Genomic DNA, 16360 nt, shown 5'->3' with positions numbered 1-16360 from the left:
CCTGGTATGAGTGATGCCCTTAAGAAATTTCTGAACTCATTAAAATTGTTTGTTGATGGTATCCTAGTGAATGTGTATATCTATTTTACTGCAATGATGGAAGAGTAAGCTAGTCGCTGACAAATCAGAAGTTAAAAGGGTCATTTATGTGAATAGGTGTAGTAATTTGTGCTAGCATTTCTTTAAGTGATAGAGATACTATCAGACTTTTCACATCTTCTTTTAGTGAAGAGCTTTTGACTGTTTTGGCTAATGGAAAGATTTAATTAGAATATCATCTCCTTTTAGAAGTTGCATAATGCTTCACCTGTACAGAAAACTCTTAGTTTGAGTAGTTTTAAGTATTTTAGTCTTCCATGAGGATTTTGAAGCTTTAATCAAATCTATGGGTAGCTTACCTCGAGGTAAAATAAGTTAAATGTGTTCTTTCAGGCCAACACACTAAAGCTTAACTTTCCTTTACCTACCACACTAGAACATAGCTTTTCCTTATCATTATGGCCTGTCTTTCTGTTTGTGTCTTAAGAAAAGCTTTAAGTAAAAAAGGTAAAAAACTGTATTGTAATATATACTCTTTTTTTAAAATCAAATATTAAGAGGAAAGTATTTTAAATCTGAAGGGGCATATATTGAATGAAGTTGGACGCATCCTTGAATCATCATGTGGATAATCAATATTCTTTTCAAAGTCATTAGTTACCCATTATTTTGACTGAGAATTCACCTGTCTTCCACTTGTGCTTGGAGTCAGTTTTTTGTGGGACTATTACTCTACAGTTTTTTCTTTTAAGTTGTGTTGCTAGCCTATTCTTCTGTCAAGGGCTAAAGTAAAAATAATGTGGAAAATATACAAAGCAGGTTTGTCCACTGGGTTCATGCTATGTTTTAAGTAGCAGAAGGTTAAGAATTTTTCTTTTTAGATTTCATTTTAAAGATTTCTTTTACAAAAAAGATTCTGTGTTTTTTTCCTCTTTGTTTTGAAGCTCTGACCTCTGGGCTCTGGGATGCATAATATATCAACTTGTAGCTGGATTGCCTCCATTTAGAGCTGGGTAAGAGATTTGAGCTAGTTATTTACATGTGGATCATAAATATATTGCCTCTGATTGGATTTTTACCGTACTAGCAGTTCTGAAGTATTTTTCATGACGCAGAGCTGGTATTAATGTCATGCTGCTTTTATTTGTCCTTTTTGGTGTAATGAAGTTGCTTAGACAGCTATAACTAGAGCTCCTGAGGGAGAGATTCCTTTAAGCTATCCTAGAATTTCACATGTAATTTGTGCCATGATGGTAACTATATAACTGTATGTGAAAGAGGTTTATAAGGCATAGCCTCAACACTCTCTGTTGAGTCATTTGAGCTTTTGTTGTTATTTCTCAAGTATCTGGTGCTTGCAGGATCATAGTGCCCCTTCACCCTAGGAAGATTCACAGGAACATAACTGGTAGATTTTTTGTTTAATATTTGTCTGGTTTATTCAGGTTAAGGTGAAAGAACCATGGAGAACTAATAACAAGAGTTAATATTTTTCTCTTATGCAGAAATGAATATCTTATATTCCAGAAGATAATAAAGTTGGAATATGACTTCCCAGAAAAATTTTTTCCCAAGGCAAAAGACCTTGTGGAAAAGCTGTTGGTAAATATTTGTGCTTTTCTTCTTGAATGTACTATGCTTGTTTTGATTGATTTTTTTTTTTTAATAACTGACCAAGTACCTAAATGCCTAACTTCGTCAACCAAAAGGTATCACTGAAATTGATTTGTCATTAAATGGTTTGATGACATTGGAAAACATTCAGCTTATGTAGTTCTCTTTTCTGAAAGTTTCTATGCACTCTTGCAAATCTTATAATATGAACATCTGTGAGCATTATTGACTGTGTAGGGGACTGTCTTGAAAATCAACATCTGTTATTAAACAGCACTTTGATTTTTTTTTTAATCTGAATTCTAACAAGAATTGTTAGAAGGATAAGGAATGTCTTTCTATGAAATGGAAGCAAACAATTCTAGATACTGTGCATTACAAGCAGAAATTAAGATTCAAATAGTTAGGCTTACATAGTTCTCAGATTAATTGGTTTTGAGTTGTATAAGGGATCATTTAGTTAAAAACAGCATCCTGTACATCACAGGCAGATATATTCATTACAGTATAAATCCAGTTGCCTTGCATTTTAGCATGCACTTAACATGTCTCAGTAGTATCAGTCTAAGAATTACTATGCCTCTGAAGGTTTGACAAGTAGGAAGAAAAAGTAGTTCAGTTCCATCAGTGAGATTATAGTCATGACACTCAAGTGAATATGCAGAGAACATTTTGGGGGTTATAAGCTTTTTTAAGTTCAACAGTCTATCATATTAGCAGGGGATGGGGAGGAAACTCTAACCTTTGTGGATGATGATAAATACAGCCTAAAAGGCCTATTAGTGCATTCCCGTGTCCAAGTCCGGGTCTATGGCCAAGCCAGCGTCTCCTGAGTGGTGAAGTCCAGGTTGTATTAACCTAGTTGTATCTTGAGAAGTGTGTCATTTTGAGGTCCTTGAGAGGCTGATGTTTAACACCCCCTGTAGTTTCCACGGCTTCTTGCATCACTAGAATGTGATGGTGGACTAAACTTAAAATGGCTTCATCAGGCCTTCTCTGTACGTTTGTTTCAGTCTTTACAAAGGAGCAAAGCCAAAAAATGCTGTCAACTTAAAGAAGTGCTCCTGTCCTTAGATCTGTGAGCAGATCTAATACAAAATGTTGTTGACGAGACATAGTGACAAAGAGCATCTTTTATTATAAACAACCTCCTTATAGTATTGATATGTATGCTTAGGGCAGGGTGACAGACTGGTTTTACATTTTCACATGGTGCTTTGCAAATGTGAATAATGCTTGCCCTTTGTCATTATTTTATGCAGCTTAACTTAATTTTAATTTGGTTAGGTTCTAGATGCTACCAACCGATTAGGTTGTGAAGAAATGGGAGGATATGGACCTCTTAAGGCTCACCCCTTCTTTGAATCCATTGTGTGGGAGAACCTACATCTTCAGACACCCCCTAAACTTACAGCATATTTACCTGCTATGTCAGAGGATGATGAAGACTGTTATGGAAATGTATGTTTGTCTACTGCTGTATTCAGCTCTGATGCTGCCTGAGACTTCCATTATAGCATAAATATTGAATACCAATATAAATAAATAATATAAATACTAATATAAATATTTTTACTGAAACTATGGATTAGTTATATTTTAATTATTAAGAATGTAATAAATGTTGCTGGTTAAATTTTTACTTAAATCAGCATTTGTTTTCTGATAAAGTGGGTATTTTTAAAAAACAAGGCTGGCTTGCTTTTGATCAGTCATACTTTTTGCATAGAACCCTGCTGATCTATAGGGAGTAGGCTGGGATTTGGCCCAAAAGCAAAATAAATTAAAGCATGCTTAAATTAAAAGCCACAGTTTAGTGCAAAATAAGCTTTTTAATAAAAGACATTTAATTACTTCATTTTTTTTCCTCCTTTAGTATGACAATCTCCTGAGTCAGTTCGGTTGCATGCAAGTTTCTAGTTCTGCCTCTTCCCATTCACTGTCTGCTGCAGAGACAAGTACACCACAGACATCAGGAGGAAATATTGAACAGTATATTCATGATCTTGACAACAATTCCTTTGAGCTGGATTTACAGTTTTCTGAAGACGAAAAGAGGTTGCTTCTGGCAAAACAAGCTGGTGGAAATCCTTGGTAGGATCTTTGAATGTAGCTAAATAACTTGCACAGCAATAAAGAATTCTGGAAAATAAGTGATTTTGATTCAAATTAATATTTGTCAATCTTAGTATTTTCAAGTAAACAATTAGCAACTAGATTTTTCTTGGCTTCTATTTTTAAAGCAATAGCAGCAAAACCCTAATATTATATTTCTAAAATTTACAAGGTCTAGAAGACGATGTAGAGTGTATTTGTAAGACAGGCAGAATGACACTATCCAGTGCTGCGGAGTCCTTGCACTACAATCCTAAACTAGAAGAGGTTCCTCCTTTTTTACAGATGCCATAATTTGTTGGAATTTTTTGCATGATAATATTCGGTGGATATCTAACCAAAATGCCTCCAGACTATGTAACAGCATTTCTTTTCACTCTTTAGAGAAGTCTCTCATGTGTGAATTTTTGTCATTGTTGTTGTTCCTTGGGGGTGGGGGGGGGCATGCACTAAGGGGTTTTTTTTTTTTGGTTGGTTGGTTTGTTTGGGTTGTTGGTTTTGTTTGGTTTTGGTTTTGGTTGGTTGGTTTTTTTACCCCCATCAAATTTTAGGAAAAACTCACTGGTCTGGGCTAAGGAAGAGTCCAAAACTCACGTACTAAAGTTGTTCAGGACTCTCATGGAAAAAGACATGCTAGGGAGTGACATGAAAAACTACTTGATCATTATAGCTGTTTCTGTGAAAGAATTACTTCTGGAGTAATAGTTATTTTTCTTTTTCTAAGGCATCAGTTTGTAGAAAATAACTTAATCCTAAAAATGGGTCCAGTGGACAAAAGAAAGGTAAGGGCTTTTCTTAATTTCCTGTAACAAGATTGAGCTGTCAAATTTTTGCACAGCTGCAGCACAGATAAGCAGCTTGTTTTAAAGCTTCCTTGTTTAAACAATTTGTCACCTATAAACAAGTTATTTCTAAAAAATCAGTGTTTTCTTGTGAGTAGATTGATTTTTTTTTTTTCTTGATTTAGTGATGTCCTCTTGATTTCTTGGAAAAGCCTAAGTAAATCTGCTACTGATGCTTTCGTTTTGAGATTGCAGCAAATGAGATTTGCTTGTCCTTCTCCTCCCAATCTGATATAATCTAATAAACACTTTCTTGATGCATATTTGAATGTGGTTTGAACCAAAAATACCAAAAAATTATCAGTGTTGTTCTCAACTGTGCTTTTTTTCCTGGATCTGACTTTGTGCCTTTATCCTGAAAGAGGCAGAGGTGATGTTAGAACAGCTTTAAGTGTTTATTTCAGCAGCTTACAGAATAAGCAAGGATAGTCTGCATCAGCTTTAGCAGAAAGAAGGTTCTCTTTCATCTAAGTTAATACCTGCTTCTTTGTAGTCTTTTCTACAGAATCACGACTATTGATTTCTTTGATAAATAGATTCTCCTTCACTCTGTGCCACTGGGTGTTTCAGGTTTTGCTAGAACTTGAAGATACTTTCCTAAAATAGTACTTGTGTTTCACCATGTAGTAGAATAATGCACTGCAACACCCTAAAAAAGGAGTGAGGTCAAATAGGTAAAGTAAAATTAAAGACAGCCCCCAAACCCAAATATACCATCCTTGCACTGAACTGGTTTTATCCTGCCTCTGTTGTTCAGGTCAGAGATGTGTAAATTTACATTTTTAATTCCCTCATGGATTTTGCTGGGGTTTGTTTGTTTGTTTTTGCATTGCTACTTCTACTTTTCTTGTTAGGGATTGTTTGCACGTCGGCGCCAATTGCTGCTTACGGAAGGGCCACACCTGTATTATGTGGATCCTGTCAACAAAGTTCTAAAAGGAGAAATTCCATGGTCTTTAGAGTTGCGTCCAGAAGCCAAGAATTTTAAGACATTTTTTGTTCACACGGTACGTTTATTTTCTGAATTTTCTTTGTAAATTGCTCTAAGGCCCTTGGGCAATTTCTGTAAGTTATCAAAAAGATTTTTCTGAAGAAAGTATAGTTTTTTTGATACAAAATTTCATAGTCCTAATTTAAAACAAAACTAAACAAAAACCTGAACAAAGTCAACCAACAAAAAAAGCACAAAATCCACACCCCCAAACAAAACTTAATAATAATAAAACAAAAAATCACATAAAATCTCACTCTGACATACATGTTTATCACAAAAATGCAACTGTATTTTAATTATTAGTGTTTAAATTAGCCATAAGTGGATTTTGGGCTTTGAAGGATGTTCTTAATGACTTAACATTTAGCCCTCCTTGTATGTAGTGAATCATGAGAGGTGTATAATATATTGTCAGTTGACTGCTTAAAATGGTTAATCAGTAATACATAATGTTATATAGCTGTAATTGAATTTAACTTTCAGAAAGTTAACGAGCTCATTCTGAATAATTATTTTATTGGTAGGTGCAGAATTACTGCTGCTTTTTGGTTAATCTATGTTTGGAGTAATCATTAAAATGTTGTTCACTTATAGCCAAACAGGACATATTACCTGATGGACCCAAGTGGGAATGCTCATAAATGGTGCAAAAAGATACATGAAGTTTGGCGGCACAGATACCACCAGAATGCTGCAAAATAGTAAAGCTCATCCAAAATTTCCCAGTTTCCCTACTTGCTGCTAGAACTCCGTGTGCAGCCGATCAGAGGAATCTTTTCAACCCACCTATTACCATCTCAAGGGGAAGCATAACGTCTGAAATGTTCTTGGTTTTGGGGTTTTTTTGGGGTTTTTTTTTGCCTTTTGCTTTTGGTTTTCTTCTTTTGTTTGTTTGGGTTTTTTTTTTTTTTTTGTTTGTTTTTTGGAGGTTTTTTGGTTGTTTTGTTTGTGTGGTTTTTTGGTTTTTTTTCTTTTGGTTTTTTTTTGGGGGGGTTGTTTTTTTTTTTTTAAGAAGAAAAAAAAAAGGAAGAAAAGCAAAAACCTAATGGAATTCAGGGTTGCTTTGCTCGCTCTTTGTGCTTCTGTTGAGGCTTCCACATGCATATCATTGCTGTGAAGATCTTGCTTTTGTGCACTTCAGTTCTGTTTCTGCTGCAGACTAGTGGATAGACCTTGCATTACCAGCTTCACTTAAAATGAGTTAAAACCAATCCACACGCACACATGCCGAATCATGTACCAGCCTTGCATTTTATGGGGCTGGAGTTTTCTGTGACTCTCAGATTATCATTAAACTGTGTTTCATCAGGGAGCTTTTATATGCCTCTTCTAAGTACCACCTCTTTGTTTTCTCTTCCTTTCCTCACAGTCCCCCAGCTTATTGGTATATGGCATTTATAGCCAGGTTGGTTGCACCCTTGTGTAATTCCTAACATAGTTCTGGTTGCAGGAATTTTGTGGTACTATAGTAATTATGTGAATGAATCAGATGTGTTTGTCTGGCAGACAGGCTCCAATGATAAAGCTTTTGAGAGAGTAAAATGCTGAACATAGCACTGAAATTTCTAAAATTGAAATGTTGGCTTCTGAAGCCTTTTAAACATTAAGTTTAAATCTTAATATAAGTCATATGTGTGATTAATCAAGGGACAATAAACTTACCAGCATGCTTTTAACTAATGCTAACTAAAAGAGAAACTAGTTAGTATGGGGGAGAAAAGGCTACTATTGAAATAGTAGATAGTTTTTCACCTTTTCAGCAGATGAGGGCTGAAAGCTTTCTTTCCAGGGTGTGCATGTGTTGTTCATTTTAGTGGGGCCAACCTATTTTCTTGGGTAGAGAAGGAAATGTGAAAACTTTGTACAATTGATTACTTGACATTTTTTTTGTCTCATTGTGTAATGAGATATCAGTTGTGTTTTTGGTCCTTGGCCAAACATTCAGGAACTCTGGAAAACTGTAAGGAATTGAAATACAGATAATAAAGTAATCTGGTGAGAAAATCAAAGGCAAATATTGATACAAAGGGGAAAATATATGGTACTTAAAGCATATCTATAAAATGAAAATATTTATCATATCGATCTCCTTTATCCTCTTCAAATTATGGCTGTTTTCTGTGGTCAAACATTTCTTGTCATGTTACAAAGACACAACTTCCTGTGTGCTAAAAAAAAACTTCCCCAGTGGTATTTTCTACATGCTTGTGTTCTAAACCTTGCAGAAGAGAATGACCTAGGTCTGGCCAAAGGCATTCCTTCTTGGTTTTAAAAGCAGTATAAACATCACACCTATTTATTCACTCATTACATATACCATTACTTTGCATTTTGAGTTGTCATACTATGATGTGCTTTTCCTTCCACCAAAGAAAGGTTTCTCTACAATGTTGAAAAAACTCATAGGCTACTGTTCTCTAGAAGCAGTATTTTAAGAACAATGGCTTATCAGATTTCTCAAAAGATACATGAATGTTGAATATTTTCTTGTACAGGGTGAAGGAAATTTATTATTGATCTCTTAAAAACTGTGTTATGTGGTTGAACTTGATGGCAGTTCAGCTTTTCCAGTCTTTAAAAGAGAGTGCAGTTGCCTTTTCTTTTGGAGCAACTGCATTCCTGTAGTCGTCCGTATCCCATCACATACGGAAACCTGAGAGAAGCAAAGCCCTGGCTTACTGTGTCTGGTATTAAGGGGGAGAACGGGTCCCGTAAATGGCTTAGGAAGACATAAGAGTGTTCCCTTTGCATCATGAGAAATTCGATCACATACAAAATATACTGCTTGTCACTCAAATTTGAATAGCACAGTGTACCTTCGATCTGCGTCTGTAGTAAGCTATATGTGCTGTTCTATCCAACATGACATGTATTTTAAGTCTGTTGCAGTGCTATCCATTTGTTCTCCAGCTGCCAAATTTTGGCCATGTATTGTGTCCACTGGAGACAACCCTACCACTTTTGGATTTAGTCTCTGGTATTGAGATCTAGACAGATGTATTCCCAAACTTCATACAGGAGAGTTTGGCAGTGATGGGATTCACAGTGCCACTGCTGTTCAGTGTGACAAAACTTGGCCTCACATAAAAAGTCTGGCAAAATGGCCTGTTAACTAGGTAGAGATCTAGATGCGCTTAAACATGTTTTCTGTAATATTTAGATTTTTAGTCATTTTACCATAGCAAATTGTGTTTTTTCATGCCTTGAAAATCTTCTCTCAGTAGGCTTTCATCCTGCCCACCAAAAGCTTTCATCCAGCCTTGTAGATCTTGGTAGCAGTAAGCTGTTAAGAAGGTTTCTGGAAGGCTGATGTCTGCATTCTAGAAATCCTTTTTTTTTTAATTGACAATCCTGTTATTGGAAAACTGTAAGCATCTCTTACAGGCATCACTCCACTTAGAGCTTCAGTATTCCTAATCCAGTCTTACTTAGCTACTGCTTTTTTGGGAAGGAGCTAGAACTTTCCTGGGAGAAGTATTTCTATTTCTTGGACTATGTGTAGAATGTGTGGGTTTGAAAGGTGGCAAGAGTATAGAGTAAGGCATCACGAAGTAATTGTGGATTCAAGTATGTTTTACCAGTTTGTCCACTTAAATGTGTGTTGAAAGGTGCTGCATACTATGAAGAGCTGGTACCCATTTAAAATGCTTATACCTGATGTGGGGTGGAATCAGGTGTTTGTCCTGAAGATCACTCCTGTGGTTCATGGGAGTTCATGGAATGAAATGTGCAAAGGAGGTTCTTCAGAGCTGCACATAGGCCAGGTAATTTTTTTTGCTTTTAATCCAAGGTGTTCAAAGGAGAAAAAAAAAATTTAGGTACTTGAAGACTCCTCTTCTTACTGCAGACCTACTGAAAACCAAATCTGTTGATTCATTCCATCTCTTGAAATTTCAACAGTTGTTGATCATTTATGAAGAATCTGGTCAATAATGTTGTAATTTTGCTTTGCTTGGTATTTGAACTTCAGAAAGGTATTTATTCCATCTTTTTCTGTGGTGTGGAGCTTAAAAAAGGATGAAGTACTACTGCCCAGTCACAAGAAGTTTAGAACTACTTTAATAAACTGAGAAATTAGTTTGTTACCATTTGCCTTGAAGTCCAGTTTTGTATTAAGAAAGAGTTACTTCAGATGTGATGTTGAGGCATTGCTAGCAGACTGATATTGCCTATTAGGATTCCATTTGCTAGGCACTTAAGTACTGAAAAGATCAATTATCAGTACTGTGCTCTACTTTTCTCCTTCTGATGTGATTTAATTGTGAAGTATCTGCTATATATAAGTCTGAAAAGAATTGTGGATTGAAACAAAGATGTGATTATTCTAATCAGTTTTCATAGTTCAAGATGCTTAATATAATGTGCTTGATACAATTATTTTTTGTGCTGGGAACTCTGAAGAATTATGGGAATTTCCCACATGTACATTTTCTCCCGAATGATTGAGTAAAGTCAAGACAATTACTTCATTTGGCCTGTGGACAAAGCATTTGATTTCAACACCTTGCTGAGGAGAGAACTTGTGTATTAATAGTTGCCTAAAGATGTGGATGGATTCTGATCATTCTTTCTACTAGTAAATTGCACAAATAGGTGCAGTATTTATATCTGAAATTTTGCTGAATGTCTATAATGCTTCATGGAAATATTTTGTGACTCAAATGGAAATGCTCCTGCAAAGCCTCATGATGCAGATTGTCTATCAGTTGATCAAGTGAGTTTACAGACAAGTAGTTCTGTAATCCCAAATGGCATGTTTTCATTTATGACTAATAGTTTCAGAATGTTTCCTCTTTCATAGAAGAAATTACTGTTATGCAGCAAACAGTTGGAGCAGTTCTTAAGCACCCAATAGCCTGGTTTTAGAGTAAAGAGAATATACTGAGTTGGAAAGGACCCATCAAGGTCACCAAGTCCAATTCTTGGTGCTGCACAGGACTCCCCAGCAATCCCACCATGTGCCAGACACCTTCAACTCAGGCAGGCTTGATAGTGTGACCACTTCCTGGGGAGCCTGTTCCAGTGTTTGGCCGCCCTCTGAGTGAAAAACCTTTTACTGACACCTAACCTAAAGCTCCTGTGACTCAGCTTCATACAGTTTCCTCAAGTCCTGTCCTGGTCAAGAGAGAAATCTGTCTTATCAGCTGGGCCATGAATGTAGATGATTGCCATTTGACAAAGCTTCCTATGGCCATGTACTAACTGACTTGATATGGCGAATGTTCGCAATGGTAGCAGAACTGAAAACTATATCTGACAAAAGAACAATTAGGAACCAGTTTTGGTAGTTGTATGCTGTTTTCAGGTTGCTGGCAGTCAGTTACATGTGTAATATGCTCTACCTGGTTTGTAGCTGTAACTGTGATGTACAGTAAAAAAGAAAAAACCCACCCCAAAGAAATAAAACCCCTGACCCTCCATCAACAAACCACAAAACAATCTTCCCAAGACCTCGTGAAAACAGAAGCAAATAATGCAATGATATGATACACACTTTTGTATTTTTATTCTTCTAAGGTTATTTGCTGGCTCTTGTTGGCCTCTAGTTCAGTCTGTGTTATTTAAATTCTAATATATGAATTATTTGGATTGAATTCATGTTCGGGGCCATGGTGTTGTATGTATTGATGTACAGCCTTGAATGTGAATAATTATTGTAAACTATATTTTACACCTTTTTTCTGGCTTTATTATATAAATTTTCTATTGGTCGATGATTTAATCATATCTCATAATTTAATGACGGTTTATTCTCCTCTCGACAGATCTCTGTGCTATAGATGTGTAGTTAGTGACTGGATGACGGATTTCACTTATGCTTGGTAGTCTGTAATAAAGGCATGTAGGGTTCTGCGCGGCCTCCGCCTCTTCCTTCCGCCGTGGGGCGGGGGGCATGGGACAGAGACGGGCCCGCGGCCTCCGGCCCGGCGGCAGCCCTGTCGCGGACGTGAGGGCCGTTCCCGGGGCCCCAGGCCGGAGCCGCTCGGGCGGGTGGCGAGAAGGGGCAGGGCGCTGTTCCAGCCGACGCTTCCGGTGGGCGGTGCGCCGAGGGCCGGGCAGCCGGGGCGGCCCCTTCCGGCGGTGGTGAGGATGGCGGCGGAGAACCACTGTGAGTTCCCGGTGCCCCCGGCTGGCGGCCTCGGCGCGGGCGGGCCCTGCCGTCGGTGTAGCTCGGCCCCCCTGCCCGCCGCGGGGCCCGGCAAGTGGGTCAGGCTGAACGTGGGGGGCACCTGCTTCCTGACCACTCGACAGACGCTCTGCAGGGACCCTAAGTCCTTCCTCTTCCGCCTCTGCCAGGCCGACCCCGACCTGGACTCTGACAAGGTGAGCGCCGGCCCCGCCGCGCCCGCTCCCCGCTCCGGGCCCGCTCCGGGCCCGCTCCCCGCCTGCCGCGCTGAGGGTGCGCTGCGGCCGGTGCCTCGTCCCGCTGTGACGCCTGCCTAGGCGGCCGCCGGCGTGACGGGAACGCGGGGCCCGGCGCCGCGGTGAGGGGCGGCAGGAGCGACTCTGCTGCCGTGGAGGGAGTCTTCTTGAAGAGTGCTGCTTAATGAGTGCTGTCGTGCGAAGCAGTTGGGTTCGCGAATACAAAACTGCTCATAAATACAGCAGACAGCACAGTATCGTTTGTACGTTTGTGTGATATTTCTATGTCGTTTGACGGAGTTTAGTTTTAGCGGTTTAATGAAATATCTGCGTGCACTGACATTTTGTTATTTCTGCACTGTCATTATTCTCTTGTTCAATTACAAGAAGCAAAGTACTTTGGATAATAATCTCTCACTTAGACGTAGCATTCTGTCTTTTCAGCAATTCTTAGAGAAAAATGTTGCATATTCTGCATAGATTGCGAGTAGTGGGTGAATATTTTGGTATTCACTCTGACTCATTTTTAGTAGGGGAAGAAAGTTATTAAGATTTCATTTGTGGTGTGGTATGTAGTGGTATGTAGTAATGGATATAAAGTGCTGGCTCTGAAAGAAATTTTGGAGCATCACGGACAAAAAAGTTAGGGAAAAGAGAGGAACAGCTTATAACCCTATAACCAGCAGGTTGAAAATAAGGAGTTGCTTATTATATGTAAATTTTGAAGGTTTTTTTTTCAGTGAGGTTAGTAGATTTCATCATTTTTTCGGGCATAACTTCCAGAAAGGATATTTGAACACTTAGGGAACAGAATGTAATCTTCCTGAGTTAGAAGGAAAAAAAGTTGAAGTCTGGTGGTGTGGGAGTTGTTTTGTAGTTGTCTTTGGTTTTGGTTGAGGTTTTTATGGAGAGCTTTAATTTACCTATAAAACCAAATTTAAATATGTAGGCAACTTGCTGATAGGTAAACTGTCTCTTTGGGAGAGAGTAGTAAAGCATTCCTCTAATGCTTCCTAATTAAAAGATAAAGCACTGCCATATGCTCTGGCAAATGGAATGGCCAGCTGTGTCCTGCTCTGTTGTCCAGCATTGTCTGATTCTGCTCTTTTTTGGGATGTGGCCTCACTTTGAGTCCTGTAGCCAGTTTTGGGCAGCACAATATCAGAAGGATATAAGGCTCTTAGAAAGCATCTGAAGGAGGAACACAAAGTTTCTGAAGGGGAAGCCATATGAGAAATAGCTGAGGTCACTTGGCTTCTTCAGCTGGAGAAGAGGAGGCCGAGGGAAGGCTCATCGCTGTCTGCGTGTTCCTCTTGAGGGGCAGTATCAATCTCTGTTCTGTGTGACCACTGACAGGATCCAAGGGAACGGCTTGGAGCTGTGTCAGGGAGGTTTATGTTGGATATCAGGAAAAAGTTCTTTCCAGAGAGATTGAACACTGGAACAGGCTTCCCAGGGAATGGTCATGACCCTAAGCCATGAGCTTGACAAAGCTCAAGCACATGGTAGGGGTGTTGGGGCTCTGCTGTGCAGGGCCAGGAGTTAGACTTCATCCTTGTGGGTCAATTCCAACTCAGGATAGTCTGTGATTTTAAGATTTCCTTAATGCTTCCTACTGTAAAGAACTGAGAGGCTTCAAGAAAGGTAGCATGTTGGCCTTTAAACTGCCTTCAGGTACTGATGTTGAGAAGGACAGGGCAGCCTGCTGTCAGGTATGTTTCCACTTGTAATGGGAGAAAGATTCACCTTTAGCACACTCTGTGGCCAGACTAGTGTTGAATGCATTAGGAGAGTGACATTGACTCTCTGAATTTAGTGTTTCAGAGTGTCACTCGCAGCTTTAAAACTGTTCAAGAATCATTTCAGATTTCAGCAAATAAATGAGCTGAAGCGGTCATATTTACTGTTCAGAATAAGATTTGTTTTCCATGGTATTTAAATCTTGGTTTAGAGATGAATACATAAAAATAGACGAGCAGAGCCTTGCTCACCTTGTTATCATTGTTTAATTTAATGCTTTTACTGCATTACTGCTAATAATTTACATATATTCCTTGTTTCAGCATCTTCCTATTTTAGCTATATACCAGTTTTTTATTTGCAAACTGTTATAGCATTCTTTTAACTTTCCCCTAAGAAGGAGATTGTCAAACTTTTGTAATAAGGTTTTGGCAGTAGTGTTCATCCTTGATTTTTAATGCCTTTCTAAAGTTGGCATCAAATCTGTCAAAGAAGGGAGCACGCAAGCACTGAGTGTTTCAGAAAAGTCAAAGTCTTCCTGGTAGTGCAGCCTTGACTGTCAGCATTAAGAAATATCTAAATTGTAGTCATTTTTCTAAGAAATAACAGATACATTTCATTTGTCTATGAGATTTCTGACTTGTCAGGTGGGTTGTATTACTGATGTAGTCTTGATAAGTACCACTAGTCTGCAGACAGTTTGTGAAAAATTCACTAGTTCAATATTTAAAAAGCACAGATGATAGAGATGACAATTATATATAAATCCAAATTTAGTACCAAATACTACTGTGTTTCTCTGCATATTGCTGCCTTTATAAGAACTCAGAATATGTAAATGATGTAAAATTAAAAAATTATGTAAAATTAAAATATTCCTGTTAAAGCATACAACCTTGAGCCAAGAGCTTGATGGTATGACTTGAGTGTGTCCAGATCCAGTATTGATCCCAATGAAGATAATTATTGGAAATAAATTTATGACATTTCAGCTAGTGTTTTAATGCAGTTCCTGGGGAGATTGTTAAATCTCCCCAAGAATTGCATTAGGATTAGGGAGGCGTATGTATTTGGTGCACCTTTTGAGTCCTGCTGGAACCCTGTACTGGATTCTAGCATCCACAATTCAAGGTCATAGCAGAGCAGTGAGTAATCACAAGGTGAAATATGATTTGGTGAAAAGTTTTAAAGAACAAAACTTTTTAATGGCATGGAGCTTAAGGAGTGACTTCTCAGTCCAGAGGTATATACATGGAGACAAGAAATCTAGTAGAGAAGCCTGTTCAGTCTAGGAAAGGTGTTGTGAAATACAGCTAGCAAAGTGTCAAATTGTAGATGTCCTTGTTAGAAAGTCCATAATATTAACAGTGGCAGTAATTATTTATTGGAATTATTAGGTTTAACTGCTACTTTCTAAAGGTTATAAATAAATTGAGTTCTTTGTGTGTTTTAAACTAAGATGAGGGTAAGTGTTCATTATGATTCCTTTGAGCTTCAGTCTCTATAAAGATTGAAGTGAAAACATTTGCAACTGGAATACATGATCATTTAGTTGCTTTGGTCAGTATTTTTCAAAGGAATGTAATTGTGAGCTACACTGACTTTTCATTGGTATGCTGAACCAGGTGATTGAAAATTTAAGAGCAAGTTACTAGATTTCCTCTAAAATTCCATGGTGTTTGTAACTTGAACTAAACATTAGTGTGGGAGAGCGGTAATAAAGAAATGCAGTCTTCACTGTACGTAGGCAATGCTGTCTTCTAAATGGTGTCCTTGTAAATATGCATGAAAACGGCCTAGAACTTGCAGACAATGAAGAAAAAAGCTCTTCAGAGAAGAATGTAATGCAAAAGTAGAACTGGGTAAAGATACAAACAGTCCTGTGATTAACTAGCAGTTTAGGGTTGGATGCACAAAGACAATGAGCATTTGTTTTGAATTTTCTTATGAAGAATGACAGCATTTGCAGGAAACACCTCTAAGTGTGGGGTGATATGACTATACTGAATACAGAGGAAAGTTGAATTTCTGTTTTATTTCTAATTTTACCTGCTGTTCTGGTAAACAGTAACACCTGTTTCTATAAAATACGTCTGAAAGAGAGAGAACTTTGAAACCTTATTAGAATATAGGTTTATCTGACATTTGTGGTATTCACCCGAAGTTTAGGAAATGGCTTCAAAATACCTACACTAGTTGTCAGTGAAGATGCAAACTTTCTCAAAGCTTGTAGAAAAAACAATTTACTAGTTAGCAGAGGAAATTGCATAGCTGGGACATCAAAGCCTATTAATAATTAAGCTAGCAAGCGTAAAGCTAGTTATGTACATGCAAACTAGCAACCCCTTTTAATTGTCCGGTTCACGTTGGATCACGTTTGCAATTTATTATTTTATCTTTCAATAAAACAGTTTTTATTAAAAAGTGTCAAAAAGCTAATTACATGTGATTACACAGTGTGTTTTCATGTACATGTGGATGAAAACAGTCCTGATAATATTCTGAAAGACTTAGGACATGTATTTTTAGAGTTCTAGGTAGAGCAGATGACTATGCTTCTGTGCCAGCTTGTATTGGATTTATGTTTACATAAATATCCTTAAAGATCTAGTGTAATCGGCCTTTCTTAGTGATTTCAACATGAAGTGCTTAG

At 37.9% G+C, this 16360-nt stretch overlaps 2 protein-coding genes across 8 annotated transcripts in view; both read left to right on the top strand.

Moving 5' to 3' along the window:
* The window catches only part of PDPK1 (3-phosphoinositide dependent protein kinase 1), a 31585-nt gene extending 20130 nt beyond the window's left edge, over positions 1-11455 (top strand). For all 5 annotated transcript variants that reach the window (XM_036392789.2, XM_036392787.2, XM_036392786.2 and 2 more), the window contains exons 8-14: positions 984-1052; positions 1545-1641; positions 2941-3114; positions 3530-3747; positions 4493-4550; positions 5465-5617; positions 6199-11455. In XM_036392789.2, the coding sequence (XP_036248682.1) occupies positions 984-1052; positions 1545-1641; positions 2941-3114; positions 3530-3747; positions 4493-4550; positions 5465-5617; positions 6199-6306 (877 nt within the window). In that variant the 3' untranslated portion in view covers positions 6307-11455. The remainder of the gene's footprint in view (positions 1-983; positions 1053-1544; positions 1642-2940; positions 3115-3529; positions 3748-4492; positions 4551-5464; positions 5618-6198) is intronic.
* Positions 11456-11651: 196 nt separating this feature from the next.
* Positions 11652-16360, top strand: part of KCTD5 (potassium channel tetramerization domain containing 5) — a 32011-nt gene continuing 27302 nt past the window's right edge. Inside the window, exon 1 of one of the 3 annotated variants that reach the window (XM_036392328.2) lies at positions 11652-11928. In XM_036392328.2, coding sequence (XP_036248221.1) covers positions 11695-11928 — 234 coding nt within the window. In that variant the 5' untranslated portion in view covers positions 11652-11694. The remainder of the gene's footprint in view (positions 11929-16360) is intronic. The other 2 variants (XM_036392330.2, XM_036392331.2) reach the window with 2 other exon arrangements.

This window comes from Molothrus ater, chromosome 16 (genome assembly GCF_012460135.2).
Source record: "Molothrus ater isolate BHLD 08-10-18 breed brown headed cowbird chromosome 16, BPBGC_Mater_1.1, whole genome shotgun sequence".
NCBI classification, from domain to species: domain Eukaryota; kingdom Metazoa; phylum Chordata; class Aves; order Passeriformes; family Icteridae; genus Molothrus; species Molothrus ater.
This window is presented reverse-complemented; position numbering and strand designations above follow the sequence as displayed.